At 40.6% G+C, this 20,209-nt stretch overlaps 1 protein-coding gene across 3 annotated transcripts in view; it reads right to left on the reverse strand.

Annotated features, from left to right (window-relative positions):
- Positions 1–9,726: 9,726 nt before the first annotated feature.
- Positions 9,727–20,209, reverse strand: part of LOC112248901 (regulator of G-protein signaling 3) — an 80,782-nt gene continuing 70,299 nt past the window's right edge. For all 3 annotated transcript variants that reach the window (XM_024418316.2, XM_024418317.2, XM_024418318.1), the window contains 2 exons: positions 19,903–20,069; positions 9,727–10,398 (listed from right to left, as the gene is read on the reverse strand). In XM_024418316.2, the coding sequence (XP_024274084.1) occupies positions 10,201–10,398; positions 19,903–20,069 (365 nt within the window). In that variant the 3' untranslated portion in view covers positions 9,727–10,200. The remainder of the gene's footprint in view (positions 10,399–19,902; positions 20,070–20,209) is intronic.

Raw genomic sequence — 20,209 nt, forward strand, 5'->3', positions numbered from 1 at the left:
ACCCCTTTCCCCCACAACAACCATAGACTCTAGATTCTCAACAGTTGCACCATCCCAGAGCCCAACTCAAGAAAGGTCTTGATTTACAAATGCACATACAGTTGCAGCCTTATGAGAAGGCCTGCAAATGGGCAGAAATGGGGAGATTTGATTAAACATTGTCACGTCCTAGGTGGAAGTCAGATATACCCCCTTCCCCTGAAATACCCACACATGGTCCCCCGTTTTGACCATTTTCCCAAGCATGTCTGTGCAGTCAGACCTTTGATTTTGTGCCACCAGGGCCACAATAATATTCCCCTCTCTGAATGTCCGAGTGTGACCCCTCCCCATGTTGCCAGCACTGCCACTGCCTGGGTGGGGGCACCCCACCGGAATCCCCACCGGCTAGGTACAAGGTCGTCAAGGTTCTCATTAGCAGCTTTGAGAATTTCCTTGTATATTATGCTCTCCCATCAGGGGGCTCTGGCTTTGCAGGACCAACCCTGTCAGGCAGGCTCAGAATCTTGACGCTACAGCATACAATGACACTCTAGACAATTCTGTGCTTCCATCTTTGTGGCAACAGTTTGGGGAAGGCCCTTTCCGGATTCAGCATGACAATGCACCCATGCACAAAGCGAGGTCCATACAGAAATTATTTGTCGATCGGTGTGGAAGAACTTGACTCGCCTGCACAGAGCCCTGACCTCAACCTTATTGAACACCTTTGCAATGTAAGGGGTGACTGAAAAAGTTAAATTTTTGCCGCCAGCCAGCAGTCAACAAATTGCAATATTGCAACACCGTGTATAGCTTCATGAAATGTTTGGCATAACCTGAGAAAAAAAATAGGCCTACCAATAAACAAGTATCCATTAGCTAAAGCAAAGCATGCCCCGCCACCATAGAAAGCCTATCATTGATTTGATAGGCATGCGGGTGCATAGACATGTTACAATTTGTAGTACATCACTACATGTTGGGCGGCAGGGTAGCCTAGTGGTTAGAGTGTTGGACTAGTAACCGGACGGTTGCAAGAATCCCCGAGCTGACAAGGTCATCTGTCGTTCTGCCCCTGAACAAGGCAGTTAACCCACTGTTCCTAGGCGTCATTGAAAATAAGAATTTGTTCTTAACTGACTTGCCTAGTTAAATAAAGGTTAAATAAATAGTAGTTCACTTTGAGATTGTCTGTCTGGAATATGAGGTAAATGCATGGGGGGGCATCATCTTTAAGGACTTCTACTATTAGTAGAGTATCCAGACACTACTTTTTGCGATTTCACTTGATTTAGAGAAACTTACCCCACTAGCAATCGACTTCCTCATGCTTCTTCTGCAGTTTGTTCTGCAGTTGCAGTGGGGACAGATAACATGAACAAAGGTTCCAAAAACATCCAAATACGTCATTTTAGAAACAACACTCTTCAGTATAGTGGTGCAGGTTGTCATGACTCTCTCTCCTTGGTGAGGATCAAATGTGCCAGATCAACTGGCAATGGCTGAAAGATAGCCAGAACCCCCCCCCCCCTCTCCCACAGGAGAGGAGAGGGGGAAGTTGGGACTGTTTTATTGCTTAAAAGTGGGTTGTAAATTTAGAGAACTTTTTGCCCTGCAGTATTGGGAAAGAAATTCCTTTGCTGCAGAGAGACTCTTACCTAAACTCTAATGTCAAAACTCTAACGTCAAACTCTAATGTCCAAATATTGGACATTGGAACAATATTTCTGCCATCCAAATGTTTGGAACGGTTGGTGGGGATCTAAAGAATAATCATGTTAGTGTTTATTATTTTGTGATGTCATTAACTTCTTGGTGACGGGCAGTATTTTCACGTCCGGATTAAATGCATGCCCAAATTAAACTACCTGCTACTCATCCCCAGAAGATAAGATATGTATATTATTAGTAGATTTGGATAGTAGCCCTGTTCAAAACAAGGGTCACTTCAAGTGTACAGTTTGTTAGAGGCGCGTGACCAGAAGGTAGCGTCAGTTTGTTTTCTACCTGTATTGAACACAGATCATCCCGTCTTCAATTTTGTCGATTTATTTACGTTAAAAAAATACCTAAAGTTGTATTACAAAAGTAGTTTGTAATGTTTTGGCAAAGTTTACTGGTAACTTTTGAGATATTTTGTAGTCACGTTGCGCAAGTTGGAACCGGTGTTTTTCTGAATCTAATGCGCCAAATAAATTGACATTTTGGATATCGATGGAATTAATCGATCAAAAGGACCATTTGTGATGTTTATGGAACATATTGGAGTGCCAACAGAAGAAGCTCGTCAAAGGTAAGGCATGATTTATATTTTTATTTCTGCGTATTGTGTTGCGCCTGCAGGCTTGAAATATGTTCTCTCTCTGTTTACTGAGGTACTACTCTTAGATAATAGCATCGTTTGCTTTTGCCGAAAAGCCTTTTTGAAATCTGACATGTCGGCTGGATTCACAACACGTGTAGCTTTAATTTGCTATCTTACATGTGTGATTTCATGAAAGTTTGTTTTTTATAGTAATTTACTTGAATTTGGCACTCTGCATTTTCTCTGGCTTTTGGCCAGGTGGAACGCTAGCGTCCCACATATCCCAGAAAGGATGGTATAACTAAATAACTATCTCTGAAGGTGTACACATTCTAGTTGTCAGGTTTACATCTAAATGTTGTATAAATATAAGTATGACAATACTTTTGTGAAGATAGCAATGTGATTTTAGCCTTCTAAATTTATTGTTTTTCATCTAAACTTGTACCCAGTCAGTAGCCACGCCCCAGTGAGCTCAGAGTTCGTGCCAGCATGATGGAACGCCCCTTTGGCCAGAGTGCTTAAAGGACTTGCTAAGAATTAACATACTAGACCAAGTAGACGGACAGTGTGAACTGGAACTTAAAACTACAAGACCAGTGTGAGCGGAACGTTATGAAATGGTTAGAAGCTCTGAAACTCTCAATCTCTACAGAAGAAGATAACTTACCAAGGAGACCAGAAACGTTCAGTCTGCAGCTGTGCATGTAAAAAGTGGTCCTAGAACTTTAAAAGACTTGCGGTGGGAAGGAAGACAATCCCCTTTGAGACAACTGTTGGTACGTCTGAAGTATCTATCTAACGAACACTCCAAGACCATAGAATCTCTACAACCAAGGACATTGTGACCTCTGGTGGACAACCAGAGCCTTACATTACCTATAGACGGATCAATTGGTTTCAACAGAGATACAGAGATCGACAGATCGACAGAGAAAAACAGCTACGCGTAAGTATATATATTGCATTCCTAATCCGAATGAGCGGGTGTTAGGGTGCTAAGTATTCATATTTCCGTGACCGTAACTTCCAAATATATGTAAGATAAGTTGACTCCATCTTTCCCCACCCCCTCTTCCCATTGTGTAACAAGCCGTCATATCATGTCAGTCCACTAGCGACTTATGTAAGTATGTCTATTCTGTTATTATTTAGTTAGTTAATAAATAAATTATTAAATACATTTGTGTAGTACTGAATATTCAAAAGGGATGGGGTTCTTGTGGATCCATGGGTTATGCGACATTCAAAATGAGACTGAGGTAGTAATTGACTGTTATTGATGTAAGAGATATCTGTATATTCTTAGAGTTGAAGTCGGGAGATAGTAACTCATTAAACAACTTTTGCCATGGTGCCCCAAATTCCTAATGAGTTAGTTGTTACATGATTCATTTAATCAAGTAACAATTAATCAAACATTTTATGCCACGTTTATATTATTCTATTTTGTTGGACTTGAGCGACACTTCTCTGTCTAGACTGTGCATGCGCAAAAGTATCGCTCGAGTCCAACAAAATGGAATATTGCAGATTAAGTCGGTTCTTCAGATTGGAGCATTGAAAGCGGTGAAACACTACAAACTCAGTGTTTGTCAAACGAAAAAACTCAGTTCTTGGTTCAGTCTACTCCACTGGACCCAGAGTTATAGTAGGAACATTGGTACACTTAATTGTTGCTGTATTGTCTCCTGCTCGCTTCTCAAACATGGCAATCGACAAATTCTATAAATAAATAAATAAAGCCGCAGCCAAGTCTGTAGTGTCCTCCATATGGCATCCTATCCCCGTAGTGCACTACTTTTGACCAGGACCCATAGTGCACTTTATAGGGAATAGGGTGCCATTTGGGATGCAGCCTAAGAGTCACTCAGTCAGCAAGGAATCATGAACAATACATTTTGTATTTTTTTAAAGAGATTTTACACCCCCCATAGAACTCACTCCCCACTAGGTGCTATCTAGAACCTAAAAGGGTTCTTCGGCTGTCCCCATAGGAGAACCCTTTGAAGAACTCGTTCCAGGTAAAAACCTTTTTGGTTCCAGGTAGAACCCTTTTCGGATCCATGTAGAACTCTTTCCACAGAGGGTTCTACATGGAACCAAAAAGGGTTTTCTTATTGGGACAGCTGAAGAACCCTTTTGGAACCCTTTTTTTCTAAGAGCGTAGTTTGCCAAAACCTATTCCCTCGAAGCGGGGAAAAAACACCAGTTGAACAGGAAACTCTTGTGTCCTGCACGTCCTGACTTGAACTTGTTTCCACATCCGACCAGAGTGTAGGGTGCAGGCAGAGAAATCAATATCTCAGGAAAATGGTTGGCTAGATGGATAGTGGTCTGGAGGACACCCAATCCTCAGTTTGTGTGCTGTCTGCAAATAATATTACTTGACCTTATGTCCTCAAGTTCAGGTAAATGTATATTTTAACCTCTCGTCTTTCCTAAACTTGTAGAAATACCTTTTAAGTAATTGTTTAAGTGAATTGCAATTGCATATTGCAGGCCCTAAATTTGACCAGTGACCGTGGCTTGCATTTGAAATGATAAAATGTGTATTAAAGTAGTAAAAAGTTGTATTTGATTGCATATTCATAGCACACAATGACTACATCAAGCTTGTGATTCTACACATTTTTTGGATGCATTTGCTGTTAGTTTTGGTTGTATTTCAGATTATTTTGGTAAATGAGTGAGAAAGTTACATACATGATGCACATGTATCTACGTCTTTGTTGTAGTCATTCCTATTGTATGATTGTCACTGCCCTCTAGTGTTCTGTAGGTGACAGTACACAGTCGCGTCCACCAGCTGGCCCTATATGCAGGTGCAGTAGCAATTACTAAACCCTTTGTCCGGGCCCATAGGGCAGGAGGCTAGCTTCTGTTTCTGTAGCATTTAGCAGCTTGATGTGCCCCCTGGACAGGACAGTAGTCTAATGCAGGGACTTACCCTCAATCCATCTCCTTAATGCCAAGCAGAGAGGCATCAGAACCCATCTTTAAAGTACACCTCGACCTGGGATCGAACCTTCTAATCTTAGTGAGGGCACTAACCACAACTTCCAGTGTCCTTTGGGCTGTGGAATAGCTTGACAGTTTATGCAATTAAATGATACGAGGCCATGTTATACTTGATTTTATTGTATTTTGGTATTGATAAAAACAAGATTAGACTGACATTTTTATTGTATTTTTTGTCTAAAGCAACAGCCATTTCACAGAGTACTTTATTTTGCCTAATGGTGGAGAACAAAAGTAACATTGTGGTCATACTGCATTGAAGTTAATGTTAACAATACATTAAGAAATACAGTAAAACGATCAGTATATCTCTTTGCATCCATTGAATAGGAACTGACAATTAAAATGATACAAGTTCAGAATCTACAGTCCCTGCTCTTATCAGTCATTTTATTTGAACGTCTGATCTAAGCCCTTGGTTCACGTTATCTACTAAGCTAACATGTTTTAAGATAGTCATACCATGGATCATTTAACTAAATAGCTTTTTAGGACCCCTGTAGGTATAAAATAATGAATTTGTATTTTACTGTTATAGCCCATAGAAACACATTGATAACAGATTCATAAATGGCAAAACAGCCCAAAAAGAAATGATAAAGAACATGTTTTTGAAATGTCTGTCCTATAGTTTGAGTCAATAGTCACGTAATAATAAGGAATTCCCCTCGACCACGCTCACAAATTGGGGAAAACAAATATTTCCATTGTACAAGAGCCAACTCCGTCGTTGATTTTGCAATGCTCCCACGTAGGAAAATGGAGCCTGCGAGAAGAGCCCTGTGGCTTCAGGCTGGCTATTCAGCGTAAGAGAGTGTTTAGTACAGTCAGTTTGTAACTCCACCCACTACTTGTATCTGTATAGTCAGTTTGTTTGTGTTGTTGGTCTTGGCTAGCTTAATGTTCCGGTCGGTAGCTACCTAGCACACACGCTCGCTCGAATGGCTGCAAGCTTCGTCATGGAATGCTATGGAGCAGGCAATGCTGAAAAGTTATCTTTATACATGTTGTACTTTCTTTAAATGTTGTTTTGTAATTGACTAAAACAAGCAGACAAACAACAAAACTGTGTTTTGAAAAAGGTCAAGTTGTTGTGAGCCAATAGAGTAATCTAGGTTACCACAGTTTGTTTCCCCCACAGGCTGGCTGGAGATATAAGCAACATTTTATTTATTTTTATATATATATATATATATATATATATATATAACCTGTGAAAATAGCACAACATTAATAGGGTATACAAAGTGACTAAATATATATATATACACACATATTTAGTCACTTTGTTTATGGCCCTTTTTATACCCTATTCATGTTGTGCTATTTTCACAGGTTACCTTCCGATGACGCCCCTAAAGCTTGTGTGTTGTACAGTAAAACGAGTGCTAAATGTTTGAGTCTTATCTGTTGATGTTGGTGACTATTAGTTTGTAGCTCAAACGGACTTCTGTGAGAAGACATCTTTGAAATTAAGACGTGGGTGTCAAAGTTCAGACGACATTGTCATGTTTGAGTCTCCTCTTTGATGGGGTCGTATGAGTTGCCAGCTCAAAAGGCTTGAGTTTTAAATATGATTTTGTGACAATTTTCTTGTCTGGATCCTCTCATGTGTAGAAAAACACCGCTTTCACAAACACTATATTATGACATAGGCCAAGCTTTATATCAGTGGAAAGGGGATTGAGCTGCAGCCACGGAAAGAAACAGTAAATCTCTAGAATAAACACATTGGGAGCTAATCAATATTCAAAATCTCGTGTGACACGCACATGTCAATTAACTATAGGCTAAATAAAATGCTCCATATGTTAGATTATACATAGTGAATACACCAAAATGCACTCTTATTAAGCAAAGCGTCTTTATACATTTGCAGCATAAGTAACAAACCAGTTATTCTATAACTTCAGTCTCTATTTTTCATGTGACCCATTTGTTTGGTTAACGTGTTTGTTTTTTCTCCTTGAGGATAAATGTTTCTCCTTAGGGGTCTCTAAAAGTCAGATATGTGCTGTGGATGTCATGAGCTTAATTATTGATGACAAATTGCTTTTCCATGTTATCGCTGTTTGTTACTTGTATGTAGTATATGAGCCTCCCTAAAACAATTACATAAGATACTGTAATACAAAAACGTACAGGGTAATATACTATTTCTCCTTTATACAGTACCTTCAGAAAGTATTCACACCCCTTGACTCTTTCCACGTTCTGTTGCGTTATAGCCTGAATTTAAAATAGATTAAATTAAGATACTTTTCGTTACTAGCCTACACATAATAGCCCATAATGTCTAAAATGTCTGGAGTCAAGTGTTCGACTCCCAAATAAATTAATGAGTAAAAGTTTGCTTAACAAGTCACATAAGTTGCATGGACTCTGTGCAATAATACCGTTTAAAAACACTTTTTTTATATAGCTTACAGTTTATTCACCATTAGTCAGCACCTCTACATTAAAATCATTTTCTCTGGGTGTGTGCCAGCAAATGCATTTTATTAGACAATAATAATAGCGTTTAACATGATTACCTCATCTGTGTACACAACAAATACAGATAATTGTAAGGTCCCTCAGTCGAGCAAGCAAAAAAAATAAGAAATTGAATATCCCTTTGAGCATGATGAAGTTATTAGTTACACTTTAGATGGTGTATTAATACACCCAGTCATTACAAAGATACAGAAGTCCTTCCTAACTTGCTAGAGAGGAAGGAAACCATTCAGGGATTTCACAATGACGTCAATGGAGGAAACGGGTACAAATGTATCTATATCCACAGTAAAATGAGTCCTATATCAACATAACCTGAAAGGCCGCTCAGCAAGGAAGATGCCACTGCTCCAAAACCTCCATAAAAAAAGCCAGACTACGGTTTGCAACTGCACATGGGGACAAAGGATGTACTTTTTGGAGAAATGTCCTTTGGTCTCATGAAACAAAAATAGAACTATTTGAACTATTTGATGACCATCGTTATGTTTGGATGAAAAAGGGGGAGGCTTGCAAGCTGAAGAACACCATCCCAACCGTGAAGCATGGGGGTGGGAGCATCGTGCTGTGGAGGTGCTTTGCTGCAGGAGGGCCTGGTGCACTTCACAAAATAGATGGCATCATATGAAAGGGAAATTATGTGGATATATTGAAGCAACATCTCAAAGCTTGGTGGCAAATGGGTCTTCCAAATGGACAATGACCCCAAGCATACTTCCAAAGTTGTGGCAAAATGGCTTAAGGACAACAAAGTTAAGGTATTGGAGTGGCTATCACAAAGCCCTGACCTCAATCCTATAGAAAATGTGTGGGCAGAACTGAAATTCATGTGCGAGCAAGGAGGCCTACAAACCTGACTTACACCAGCTCTGTCAGGAGGAATGGGCCAAAATTCACCCAACTTATTGTGGGAAGCTTGTGGAAGGCTACCCAAAATGTTTGACCCAAGTTAAACAATTTAAAGGCAATGCCACCAAATACTAATTGAGTGTATGTAAACTTCTGACCCACTGGGAATGTGATGAAATAAATAAAAGCTGAAATAAATAATTCTCTCTATTATTCTGACATTTCACATTCTTAAAATAAAGTGGTGATCCTAACTGATCTTAGACAGGGAATTTTTACTAGGATGAAATGTCAGGAATTGTGAAAAGAAACTTAGTTAAAATGATATTTGGCTAATGTGTATGTAAACTTCTGACTTCAACTCTATAGTTGTGGCTGCATCATGTTATGGGTATGCTTGTAATCGTTAAGGACTGGGGAGTTTGCGCTAAGCACAGGCAAAATTTCAGAGGAAAACCTGGTTCAGTCTGCTTTCCATCAAACACTGGACAATGAATTCACCTTTCAGCAGGACAATAACCAAAAACACCAGGCAAAATCTACACTGGAGTTGCTTACCAAGAAGATTGTGAAAGTTCCTGAGTGGCTGAGTTACAGTTTTGACTTAAAATCTACTTAAATCTGTTGTCTAGCAATGATCAATAAACAATGACAGAGCTTGACTACTTTTGTAAAGAATGGCAAATATTCCACAATCTAGGTGTAGAAAGCTCTTAGAGACTTACCCAGAAAGGCTCACAGCTGTAATCGCTTCCAAGGGTGATTCTAACAGGTATCGACTCAGGCAGTTGAATACTTATCTAATCAAGATATTTTAGTGTTTAATTTTCCTTTTATATCTATATATATTATTGTGTAAATCATTGATAAAAAATTACAATGAAATACATTTTAATCTCAAATGAGGAAAGGTTGTGTGAATAGTTTCTGAAGGCACTGTACATAAAACATTCATATTGCACTTAGAATCTGGATGCTGATGGTGAAGGATTTCTGTAAGCAGTGGCAACCACCTTGTATTGCAGAGCTTCCAATGCTGAAATATTAAAAGATCATATAGGATTGCTTGTATAATGTTTGGGGGGGGGGAGAGATTTCATTGCACCATGTTTGTTGATTGCACAATGGTTTGAATACACTGGAAGGCCTCTTGGCTATGTTGAACACCTCCTAGATATAGTGTATAGCATCTTCTAGTCTTTGGAATAGTGTCAGAAATCTGCCTGTGTTACACACAGAAATAGAAGGCAGTGAAGGTTTGGGCTATGCCACAAACAGGAAGGGCCATGAGGATATGGAAGCTGTATTTGTTCAAAACATTTTTTAAATTAACTCGTCAGAAACCAATGACCACAGAACCAGGTTGGGAAAATGCCCATGGAGAATCAGATGAGGTATATAACACTGACAAAAATAGTACCAAACCATAATCTAAACCAATTTAGACAACGTGAATGTCACCTGGGCACAGCTCTCCAATGTCCATCCCTCTAATGAACACAAACCAGGGCTCCAAGTCATCCAATGTCCTCAATCTTTCTTCCAACTCAGGGCAGATCTGGCACCATGGCGTTGAACCTCTTTTGGTTGGTCAAGTCCCTGTAGAGGTCCGAGCGCAGGAAGCGAGGGTACGGGTCCTTCTCCATGAGGCCATAGATCCTGTTCTGGGCCAGGTCAAAGGTCAATGCTGAGGTGCTCTGCAAGTTCTCCTTCGTGACCTCTCGGGTGTAGGAGTCCAGATTCACCTGTTATTGGAAGGAGGCTCTTAAAAGGGATCTGCAGTAGCTACATACATTTATAAATGAATGATATGTATACATTGATTTTTGTAGAATATAACATAAATGCCTCATGGGCGGAGTTCAACTGTTGTACCCCATCAGAACCCAAAATATAAGCTTGTTTTACTCCGTAAGCAAAGTAATGTAAACAAACACTGTATAGCCTCAAAACATGGTTAAAACTATACTTTTGCATCCATAGTTCGGTCTATGCATTTGAGTGGTTAGATTTCTCCAGGCCCATCCCTCAGCTTTTTAGCAAAACCGTGGCGGGAGAACACTTTATTGTTTCAACCGCTGATTGCCACATTAAATATCACACCCTGCTAATGTTTCATATACTCCGGAGTGAGGTTTCCCCTAGGCACAACTCTCGGATCAGCTTCCCTTCCCCCAATCCTAACCTTAAAGTGACTCCTTAATTGAAACAAATTGGCTACCCCGCCTCTGTTTTGGTAAAAAGCTGAGGGACAGGCCTGGAGAAATGTAACCACTCTCAAATGCATAGACTGACCATCCATCATATCAAAATTATAATTTGAACCATGTTTTGAGGCTATACACTGTTTGTTCACATGTACATTGTTTACAAACTTGAGTAAAAAAAGTGTATTTTTTTGGTAAATGTTGATTTTTGGTACAACAATTGAACTAAGCTCCTATATATCACTAATTTATACATCCAAAAATGGATGGAGTAACTAAGGATTCTAGATTTAAAGGATCAATGCAGCTGTTTTTATCTCACTATCAAATCATTTCTGGGTAAGAGTTAAATACTGTACCTTACTGTGATTTGTTTTCATTCAAAATGGTAAAGAAACTAAAATTGCTTCTTACCAAGAGCAATTTCTTAAGCAATAATTGTCTGGGAGTGGTCTGAGTGGGGAGGGGAAAACGGAAAACTCCATTATTGGCAGAGAGGTTTGGAACTCTTTCTTATTGGTCTATTAAAGGGGAGGTTTACCTAAAAACCAACATTTCCCAAGTGATTCCATACACTGAAACGAGGTAGGTGGCGTTTGCATTTTTTCCCCTCTCAGAAAATGTGTAGTTTTCCACCTAAAACGATTGCGATTATTTTATATCATTAATTTATGTGGCAGACTGCAACAGCAGAGCTCTCGTGGGGGAATCCCTTTACATAAAAACTGCACGTAAGGCCCTTATTCACAATCAGAGGCTAGTTTTTTTTCTGAGGAAAAGTGAAGACAGTAGCATAGTGTTACAGATTAGTTTTAAGAAGTAAACAACAACCTACAAACGTGTCTGACGACGAAATACTTGTGAGTGATGGAAAAAACGAGTGGAGGCACGCTAATGTATCGTTGAATGGTACTTTTTTATATTTTGTTTATGAATTTACAGTTTTACAAACAGACAGATAATGAAAACAAACAATAGTACCCCCCAACCGAAGACAGAAAAACAAAAACAGAACAGGAATTGGCAACGTGATTATGGATTATGCTCCATTAAAAATAATCACTTTGGATCAGGGTGGGTTGCAGGTTGTTACCCATCTTCATGTGAATGATAAGCCAAACCACTCGATTTCATTGCTACGTTATATCGGCATCGAACAGGTCACCCTCCCTAGGAGAGGGGGTGACCTCGACAATTTATTGTTAAAATGAGAGGCTGCCTGGATCTTTCATTTAAAGACCCTTGCTCCCTTCGGTGTTAACGTAGACTTTGATCTGAAGCCTCTAGTGATTATTGTAAATGTTTGTAGGCCTATGTAGCCAAATTGTATCTATGATCGTATGCTATCCTTTCATGTTTTTGGTATGTTATTTTTACATCTGAGAATTAACCAATGATATCAGGCCAAACCCGCCAATGATTACAGACACCGGTGTGTATCCTTTGACACTATATAAACTAGTCACCCCTCAGTGTTTGTCCTTATACCCTGATGAAGACATCTTATCTGTCGAAACATTGGTTATTAGGTTATTAAATTATTGCATCTGAGCTCCTAGAGTGTGCAGCTCTCCCTTTAATTTTTCAAATGTTCTACTCCGCTAGCCAGCACCTCACCTATAATATGTTGGCATTTCTTTCGCTTCTAAGCCAAAAAGGGCTACCCATATCTTAACGTGCTGCTTGGAGAGCACTATGGTGTGTCCTCCGTGGTAAGTCCTCTTGTGGTAAGACATTGGGTCCAGGAGTCCGGATTCCAGTCCCATCCTGCGTGGTAAATGACATCCAAGCCAAATATCTATCGCCTTATGGGGTCTACACTGGTTTTCAGGAAGTGGAAGACTCCAAGGACTCGTGAATAGTCGAAGTTACAGGTAGAGTGCATTCAAAGTATTGAATGCAAGTATTCAAGTATTCAGATCCCTTGACTTTTTACACCTTTTGTTACAACCTTGTACTAAAATTGATTACATTTTTTAAATCAATCTACAAACAATACACCGTGATGAAAGTAAAAACTTTTTTTTTTAAATGTTTGCAAATTTATTCAAAATAAAAAAACTGAAATATCACAATTACTTAAGTATTCAGCCCCTTTACTCAGTACTTTGTTGATGCACCTTTGGTTGCACAACTACTTCCATGTCTCTCCAGAGATGTTCGATCGGGTTCAAGTCCAGTCTGGCTGGGCCACTCCCGAAGCCACTCCTGCATTGTCTTGGCTGAGGTCCTGAGTGCTCTGGAGCAGGTTTTCATCAAGGATCTCTCTATACTTTGCTCCTTTCAACTTTCCCTCGATCCTGACTAGTCTCCCAGTCTCTGCTGCTGAAAATCGGATCTTGGTCACCTACCTGAGAAAGGCCTTTCTCCCCCGATTGCTCAGTTTGCCCAGTCGGCCAGCTCTAGGAAGTGTCTTGGGGGTTCCAAACTTCTTCTATTTAAGAATGATGGAGGCCACTGTGTTCTTGGAACTTCAATTCTGCAGAAATGTTTTGGTACCCTTCCCCAGATTTGTGCCTCGACATAAATCCTTTCTCTGAGCTCTACAAACAATTTCTTCAACCACATGGCTTGGTTTTTGCTCTGACATGCACTATAGACTCAGTAGCCTCGGTTTTTCGGATGATTGCCTCGCCTGGTTCACCAATTACTTTGCAGACAGAGTTCAGTGTGTCAAATCCGAGGGCATGCTGTCCGGTCCTCTGGCAGTCTCTATGGGGGTGCCACAGGGTTCAATCCTCGGGCCGACTCTTTTCTCTGTATATATATCAATGATGTTGCTCTTGCTGCGGGCGATTCCCTGATCCACCTCTACGCAGACGACACCATTCTATATACTTCCGGCCCGTCCTTGGACACTGTGCTATCTAACCTCCAAACGAGCTTCAATGCCATACAACACTCCTTCCGTGGCCTCCAACTGCTCTTAAACGCTAGTAAAACCAATGCATGCTTTTCAACCGTTCGCTGCCTGCACCCGCACGCCTGACCAGCATCACCACCCTGGATGGTTCCGACCTTGAATATGTGGACATCTATAAGTACCTAGGTGTCTGGCTAGACTGTAAACTCTCCTTCCAGACTCATATCAAACATCTCCAATCGAAAATCAAATCAAGAGTCGGCTTTCTATTCCACAACAAAGCCTCCTTCACTCACGCCGCCAAACTTACCCTAGTAAAACTGACTATCCTACCGATCCTAGACTTTGGCGATGTCATCTACAAAATTGCTTCCAACACACTACTCAGCAAACTGGATGCAGTTTATCACAGTGCCATCCGTTTTGTCACTAAAGCACCTTATACCACCCACCACTGCGACTTGTATGCTCTAGTCGGCTGGCCCTCGCTACATATTCGTCGCCAGACCCACTGGCTCTAGGTCATCTACAAGTCCATGCTTGGTAAAGCTCCGCCTTATCTCAGTTCACTGGTCACGATGGCAACACACCTGCTGGAGCGCGTGCTACGGATGGGTATCTCACTGATCATCCCTAAAGCCAACACGTCATTTGGCCGCCTTTTGTTCCAGTTCTCTGCTGCCTGTGACTGGAACGAATTGCAAAAATCGCTGAAGTTGGAGACTTTTATCTCCCTCACCAACTTCAAACATCTGCTATCTGAGCAGTTAACCGATCGCTGCAGCTGTAAATAGCCCACCCATTTTTACCTACCTCATCCCCATACTGTTTTTATTTATTTACTTTTCTGCACACCAATATCTCTACCTGTACATTACCATCTGATCATTTATCACTCCAGTGTTATTAATCTGCAAAATTGTAATTATTCACCTACCACCTCATGCCTTTTGCACACAATGTACATAGACCCCCCTTTTTTTCTACTGTGTTATTGGTCTGAATACCTGTTTTTCATTTTTAATACATTCGCAAAAAAAGGTTAGGTACTGTGACTGCAAAAATAAATAAATACAAATAAACACACCAGGTGGATCTTGGGCCAAGTTATTCCACGCAATCAATCAAAAGTATTTATAACAGCCTTTTTACGTCAGCATTAAGGGCTATACAGAAACCCAGCCTAAAACCCCAAACAGCAAGCAATGCATATGTAGATGGACGGTGGCTAGGAAAAACTCCCTAGAAAGGCAGGAACCTAGGAAGAAACCTCGAGAGGAACAAGGCTCTGAGGGGTTGCCAGTCCTCTTCTGGCTGTGCCGGGTGGAGATAAGAGTACATTGCCATTTATGCCAGGTTGTTCTAAAACGAGTTTCAAACATTTATAGATGACCAGGATAGTCACATAATAATCACAGCGGTTGTAGATGGTGCAACAGGTCAGTACCTCAGGAGTAAATGTCAGTTGGCTATACAGTTGCCTGACATGTTGTCATGCTAATACGCCATGGCTAGGCAACACATCAGGAAAGGTGTGAAAATATACAGTTGACAACATCAACTCACATGGGTGCCAGAGGAGCTTCCTGTTGCTTGGTTCTTTGAGGCCAGAATCGGCGAGTGAGTTGGGGTCATTGACCTCTCAGTTATTTGTGACACAATGGTAGTCTGTTATATATACAATTGTAAACGTGAAAGGAATTGACAGTTGGTATAGTATGGGTTATATGCCAAATTATTATTCTTGTGTAGACAAAGCAAAACTTCCATCCTAACACAAGTATAATGTGATACCATGTTTGTAATCTCTAATGAATGTTTGTTTTTTATGGCCATGGGGCTAAAAGTAATTATATTGTTAGGATACTCATGGCCGCTATCGACAGGGGAGGTGGAGGTTACGAATACACAATAGACCAGACTACATGCAACCAAATAGGCCTACCTGGGGCCATGTAGTTCACGCATTGCAAAACTGTCACACCCGTCTTTGTGCCCGTCTCCCCTCATTATCCCCTGTGTAAAACCTGTGTTCTCTGTTTGTCTATTGCCAGTTCGTTTCGTTCGTCAAGCTTACCAGCGGTTTCCCTCTTGCTCCTGCCTTTTTCCTAGTTCTTGTTTCCCGGTTTTGACCATTCTGCCCCCCATCCGGTACCTTTCTGGATTATTGACCTCTGCCTGCCCTTCTTGACTTGTCGTTTTTTTGCCTGCCCCCTGTTCGAGTAATAAACGTTTGTTACTTTGACACTGTCTGCATCTAGGTCTTCCCTAAAACATGATCTATACAGTTGTTAAAAGAATGAAATGTTAAATGAAAATAAACCATGACTTGCACAACACACATCAGACATTGGAGATTCTGATTATGAAATAAGAGAGTAGACAAGTAATTAAAATGCAACAACCTTACATTTTAATCTATCTATTCTGCAGGTTAGGTGACAATTCCTGTCTCATCTCTTCAAACCCCTTGTCATAAAAGACAGGCCACACATGCTAACCGGTAGAGCGCCCAGGCCATATCTAGATTATATGGTGCAATGGTTACAACACAATAAGATCAACTCAAACTGCAATGATTAGATTCCCAACCACCAGATGCTCGCTTTGACACTTTACTCATAAGCGCCTCTGTATTTTGGCACGGTACCATATCCAGTCGATGGGAATACAAATCAAATGTTATTTGTCAAATGTGCCGAATACAACAATGCAGAATAGAGAAGGAACCGTTGTCTGAGTTTTTTATATTTTTTTTATATCTCTTTCGTAGTCAATGAAGTGCAAGGCTATTACACACACTTAGATTGGCTGTAGGAGTGTTTACATCAAATTTAGTTTTTTTTTTCATTGCTACGAGCCATCTACGAAAAAGTGACATTTTGAGTCTTCTTCCCTAGATTTCTTGCAGCCAGGACCGAACTCCACCTTGCTCTTGATACCATCTTCGGATTTTCACTTTTCAGAAATAACTTCAGGCTAACTGGTTTTAACTTTTGCGCCAGCTCCTTCTCCCCATAAAACTCACACGGAAACTAAACCGGCTGCGCGTGCACACATTTATTTGTCCCCACACACCAAACGCGATCACGACACGCATGTTAAAATATAAAAAACTCTGAACCAATTACATTCATTTGGGGACAGGTCAAAAAGCATTAAACATTTATGGCAATTTAGCTAGCTAGTTTGCAATTGCTAGCTAATTTGCCCTGGAATATAAACATTGAGTTGTTATTTTACCTGAAATGCACAAGGTCCTCTACTCCAACATTTAATCCACACATAAAAACGGTCAACCGAATCATTTCTAGTCATCTCTCCTCCCAGGCTTTTTCTTTGGATTTTATATTGCGATTGGCAACTTTCATAAATTAGGTGCATTATCGCCACCGACCTCGTTAGTCTTTCAGTCACCCATGTGGGTATAACCAATGAGGAAATGGCACGTGGGTACCTGCTTCTATAAACCAATGAGGAGATGTGAGAGGCAGGACTTGCAGCATGAGCTGCGTCACAAATAGAACTGACTTCTATTTTAGCCCTTGGCAACGCAGATGTTCGTTGGCGCGCGTGAGCAGTGTGGGTGCAATAATTGAATAATATATATATTCTTTTTTTAAATTGCAGCGCTCGCGCACTCGACGCGAGCTGTGTAGTCACCCTGCAAGAGTTTGCCTCATGAGAGTGCACATGCGCAGTTGTTAGCCACATCTGCTGTTGCAGTCAGCCAAAAATAATAGGTGGAAAAGTACACATTTTCTGAATCAAAACCGATAGTAGGTGTATATATACAGTACCAGTTAAAAGTTTAAACACACCTAGTCATTCAAGGGTTTTTCTATATTTTTACTATTTTCTACATTGTAGGATAATAGTTAAGACAATGAAGTAACACATATGGAATCATGTAGTAACCAAAAAAGTTGTAAAATAATATATTTTATATTTGAGATTCTTCAAAGTAGCCATCCTTTGCCTTGATGACAGCTTTGCAAACTCTTGGCATTCTCTCAACCTGCTTCATGAGGAATGATTGTCCAACAGTCTAAGTAGTTCCCACATAATGCTGAGCACTTGTTGGCTGCTTTTTCTTCACACTGTGGTCCAACTCATCCCAAACCATCTCATTTGGGTTGAGGTCAGGTGATTGTGGAGGCCAGGTCATCTGATGCAGCACCATCACTCTCCTTCCTGGTCAAATAGCCCTTACACAGCCTAGAGGTGTGTTTTGGGTCCTTATACCACTAAGCACAAACCTAATGGAATGGCGTATCGCGGCAGAATTCTGTGGTAGCCATGCTGGTTAAGTGTGCCTTGAATTCTAAATAAATCACAGTGTTCCTCCTTGCTTCACGGCGGGAACCCCACATGCAGAGATCATCCGTTCACCTACTCTACATCTCGCAAAGACACGACGGTTGGAACCAAAAATCTCAAATTTGGACTCATCGGACCAAAGGACAGATTTCCACCGGTGTAATGTCCATTTCTCGTGTTTCTTGGTCCAAGCAAGTCTATTCTTCTTATTGGTGTCCTTCAGTAGTAGTTTCTTTACAGCATTTCGACCATGAAGGCCTGATTTCACGCAGTCCCTTCCACAGTTTATGTTGATGTGTCTGTTACTTGAACACAAAACATTTATTTGAGCTGCAATCTGAGGTGCAGGTAACTCTCATGAATTTATCCTCTGCAGCAGAGGTAACTCTGGGTCTTCCTTTCCTGTGGTGGTCCTCATGAGAGCCAGTTTAATCATAGTTACGTAACAACCCTATTCTAAAATGGATTAAATAAATATTTTTCCTTCTCGATCTACACACAATACCCCACAATTACAAAGCAAAAACAGGTTCTAGAAATTTTTGCAAATGTATATATATTTTTTTAACACATACCCTATTTACCTAAGCATTCAGACCCTTTGCTATGAGACTTGAAATTTAGCTCAGGTACATCCTGCTTCCATTGATCATCCATGAGATGCATCTACAACTTGATTCGAGTCCACCTGTGGCAAATTCAATTGATTGGACATGATTTGGAAGGGAGGTGACCAAGAACCAGATGGTCACTCTGACAGAGCTCCAGAGTTCCTCTGTGGCGATGGGAGAATCTTCCAGAAAGATGACCATCTCTGCAGCACTTCACCAATCAGGTCTTTATTGTAGAGTGGCCAGACAGAAGCCACTCCTCAGTAAAAGGCACATGACAGCCCGCTTGGAGTTTGCCAAAAGGCACCTAAAGACTCTGACCATGGAGAAACAAGATGCTCTGGTCTGATGAAACCAAGATTGGCGTGTATGTCAAGCGTCACGTCTGGAGGAAACATGGCACCATACCTATGGTGAAGCGTGGTGGCAGCATCATGCTGTGGGGATGTTTTTCAGCGTCAGGGACTAGGAGACTAGTCAGGATCGAGGGAAAGATGAACCAGGCAAAGTATAGAGATCCTTGATGAAAACCTGCTCCAGAGGGCTCAGGACCTCAGACTTGGGCGAAGGTTAACCTTCCAACAGGAAACGACCCTAAGCACACAGCTTATACAACGCAGGAGTAGCTTCGGGACAAGCCTCTGAATGCCCTTGAGTGGCCCAGCTAGAGCCCAGACTTGAACCCAATCGAACATCTCTGGAGAGACCTAAAAATAGCTGTGCAGCGATGCTCCCGAACAATGGAGTGCCAAGCTTGTAGCAGTCAAGAAGACTCGAGGCTGCCAAAGGTGCTTCAACAATGTACTGAGTAACGGGTCTGAATACTTATGTAAATGTGATGTTTCAGCTATTTATTTTTAATAACTTAGCAAAAATGTCTAAACCGGTTTTTGCTTTGTCATTATGGGGTAAAATGTGTAGGAGAAAAAAAAACAATTTAATCAATTTTAGAATAAGGCTGTAACGTAACAAAATGTGGGGGAAAAAAATCATGGGGTCTGAATACTCCGAATGTACTTTATATATATATATATATATATATAATCACTGGACAAACTGACCCAAGATCAGCACCTAGGGGCAACTTCACCCTACTCCATTTTGTATCTCTAAATTGTATAAATAAGAACAATACATCTTATCTGTAACACACTTTCTCACAAAAACGCACTGCTCAAATAGTAGCAGCATCACCAAATTATTACTCTAAAGATGAACCATGGTGTGTGTACTGTGCATTGGCTTTACCTCTTTACAGGACTGTATGGACATGTATTCTGAGAAGATTTGTTTTGCTCGGGAGGCCATTTTGAACTGGGATTTGATTTTCCTGTACTTCTCACAGGCCAACCAGAAGTCCAAGTTCTCCTCACTGAACTCTGTCTGCAGGAACCTTTGGAAGACTGCCACTCCATCTGTCCAAGACAATATCTCATATTATATAGTGTTTTTGTATTAAATAGTAAGTATCAACATACAGGACCACAATGGAAATACGTATGTTGACTGTGTTCTTATGCTTGCTGTATTCACATTGCAATTGTATATTTCAAAA

This window comes from Oncorhynchus tshawytscha, unplaced genomic scaffold (assembly GCF_018296145.1).
Source record: "Oncorhynchus tshawytscha isolate Ot180627B unplaced genomic scaffold, Otsh_v2.0 Un_contig_766_pilon_pilon, whole genome shotgun sequence".
NCBI classification, from domain to species: domain Eukaryota; kingdom Metazoa; phylum Chordata; class Actinopteri; order Salmoniformes; family Salmonidae; genus Oncorhynchus; species Oncorhynchus tshawytscha.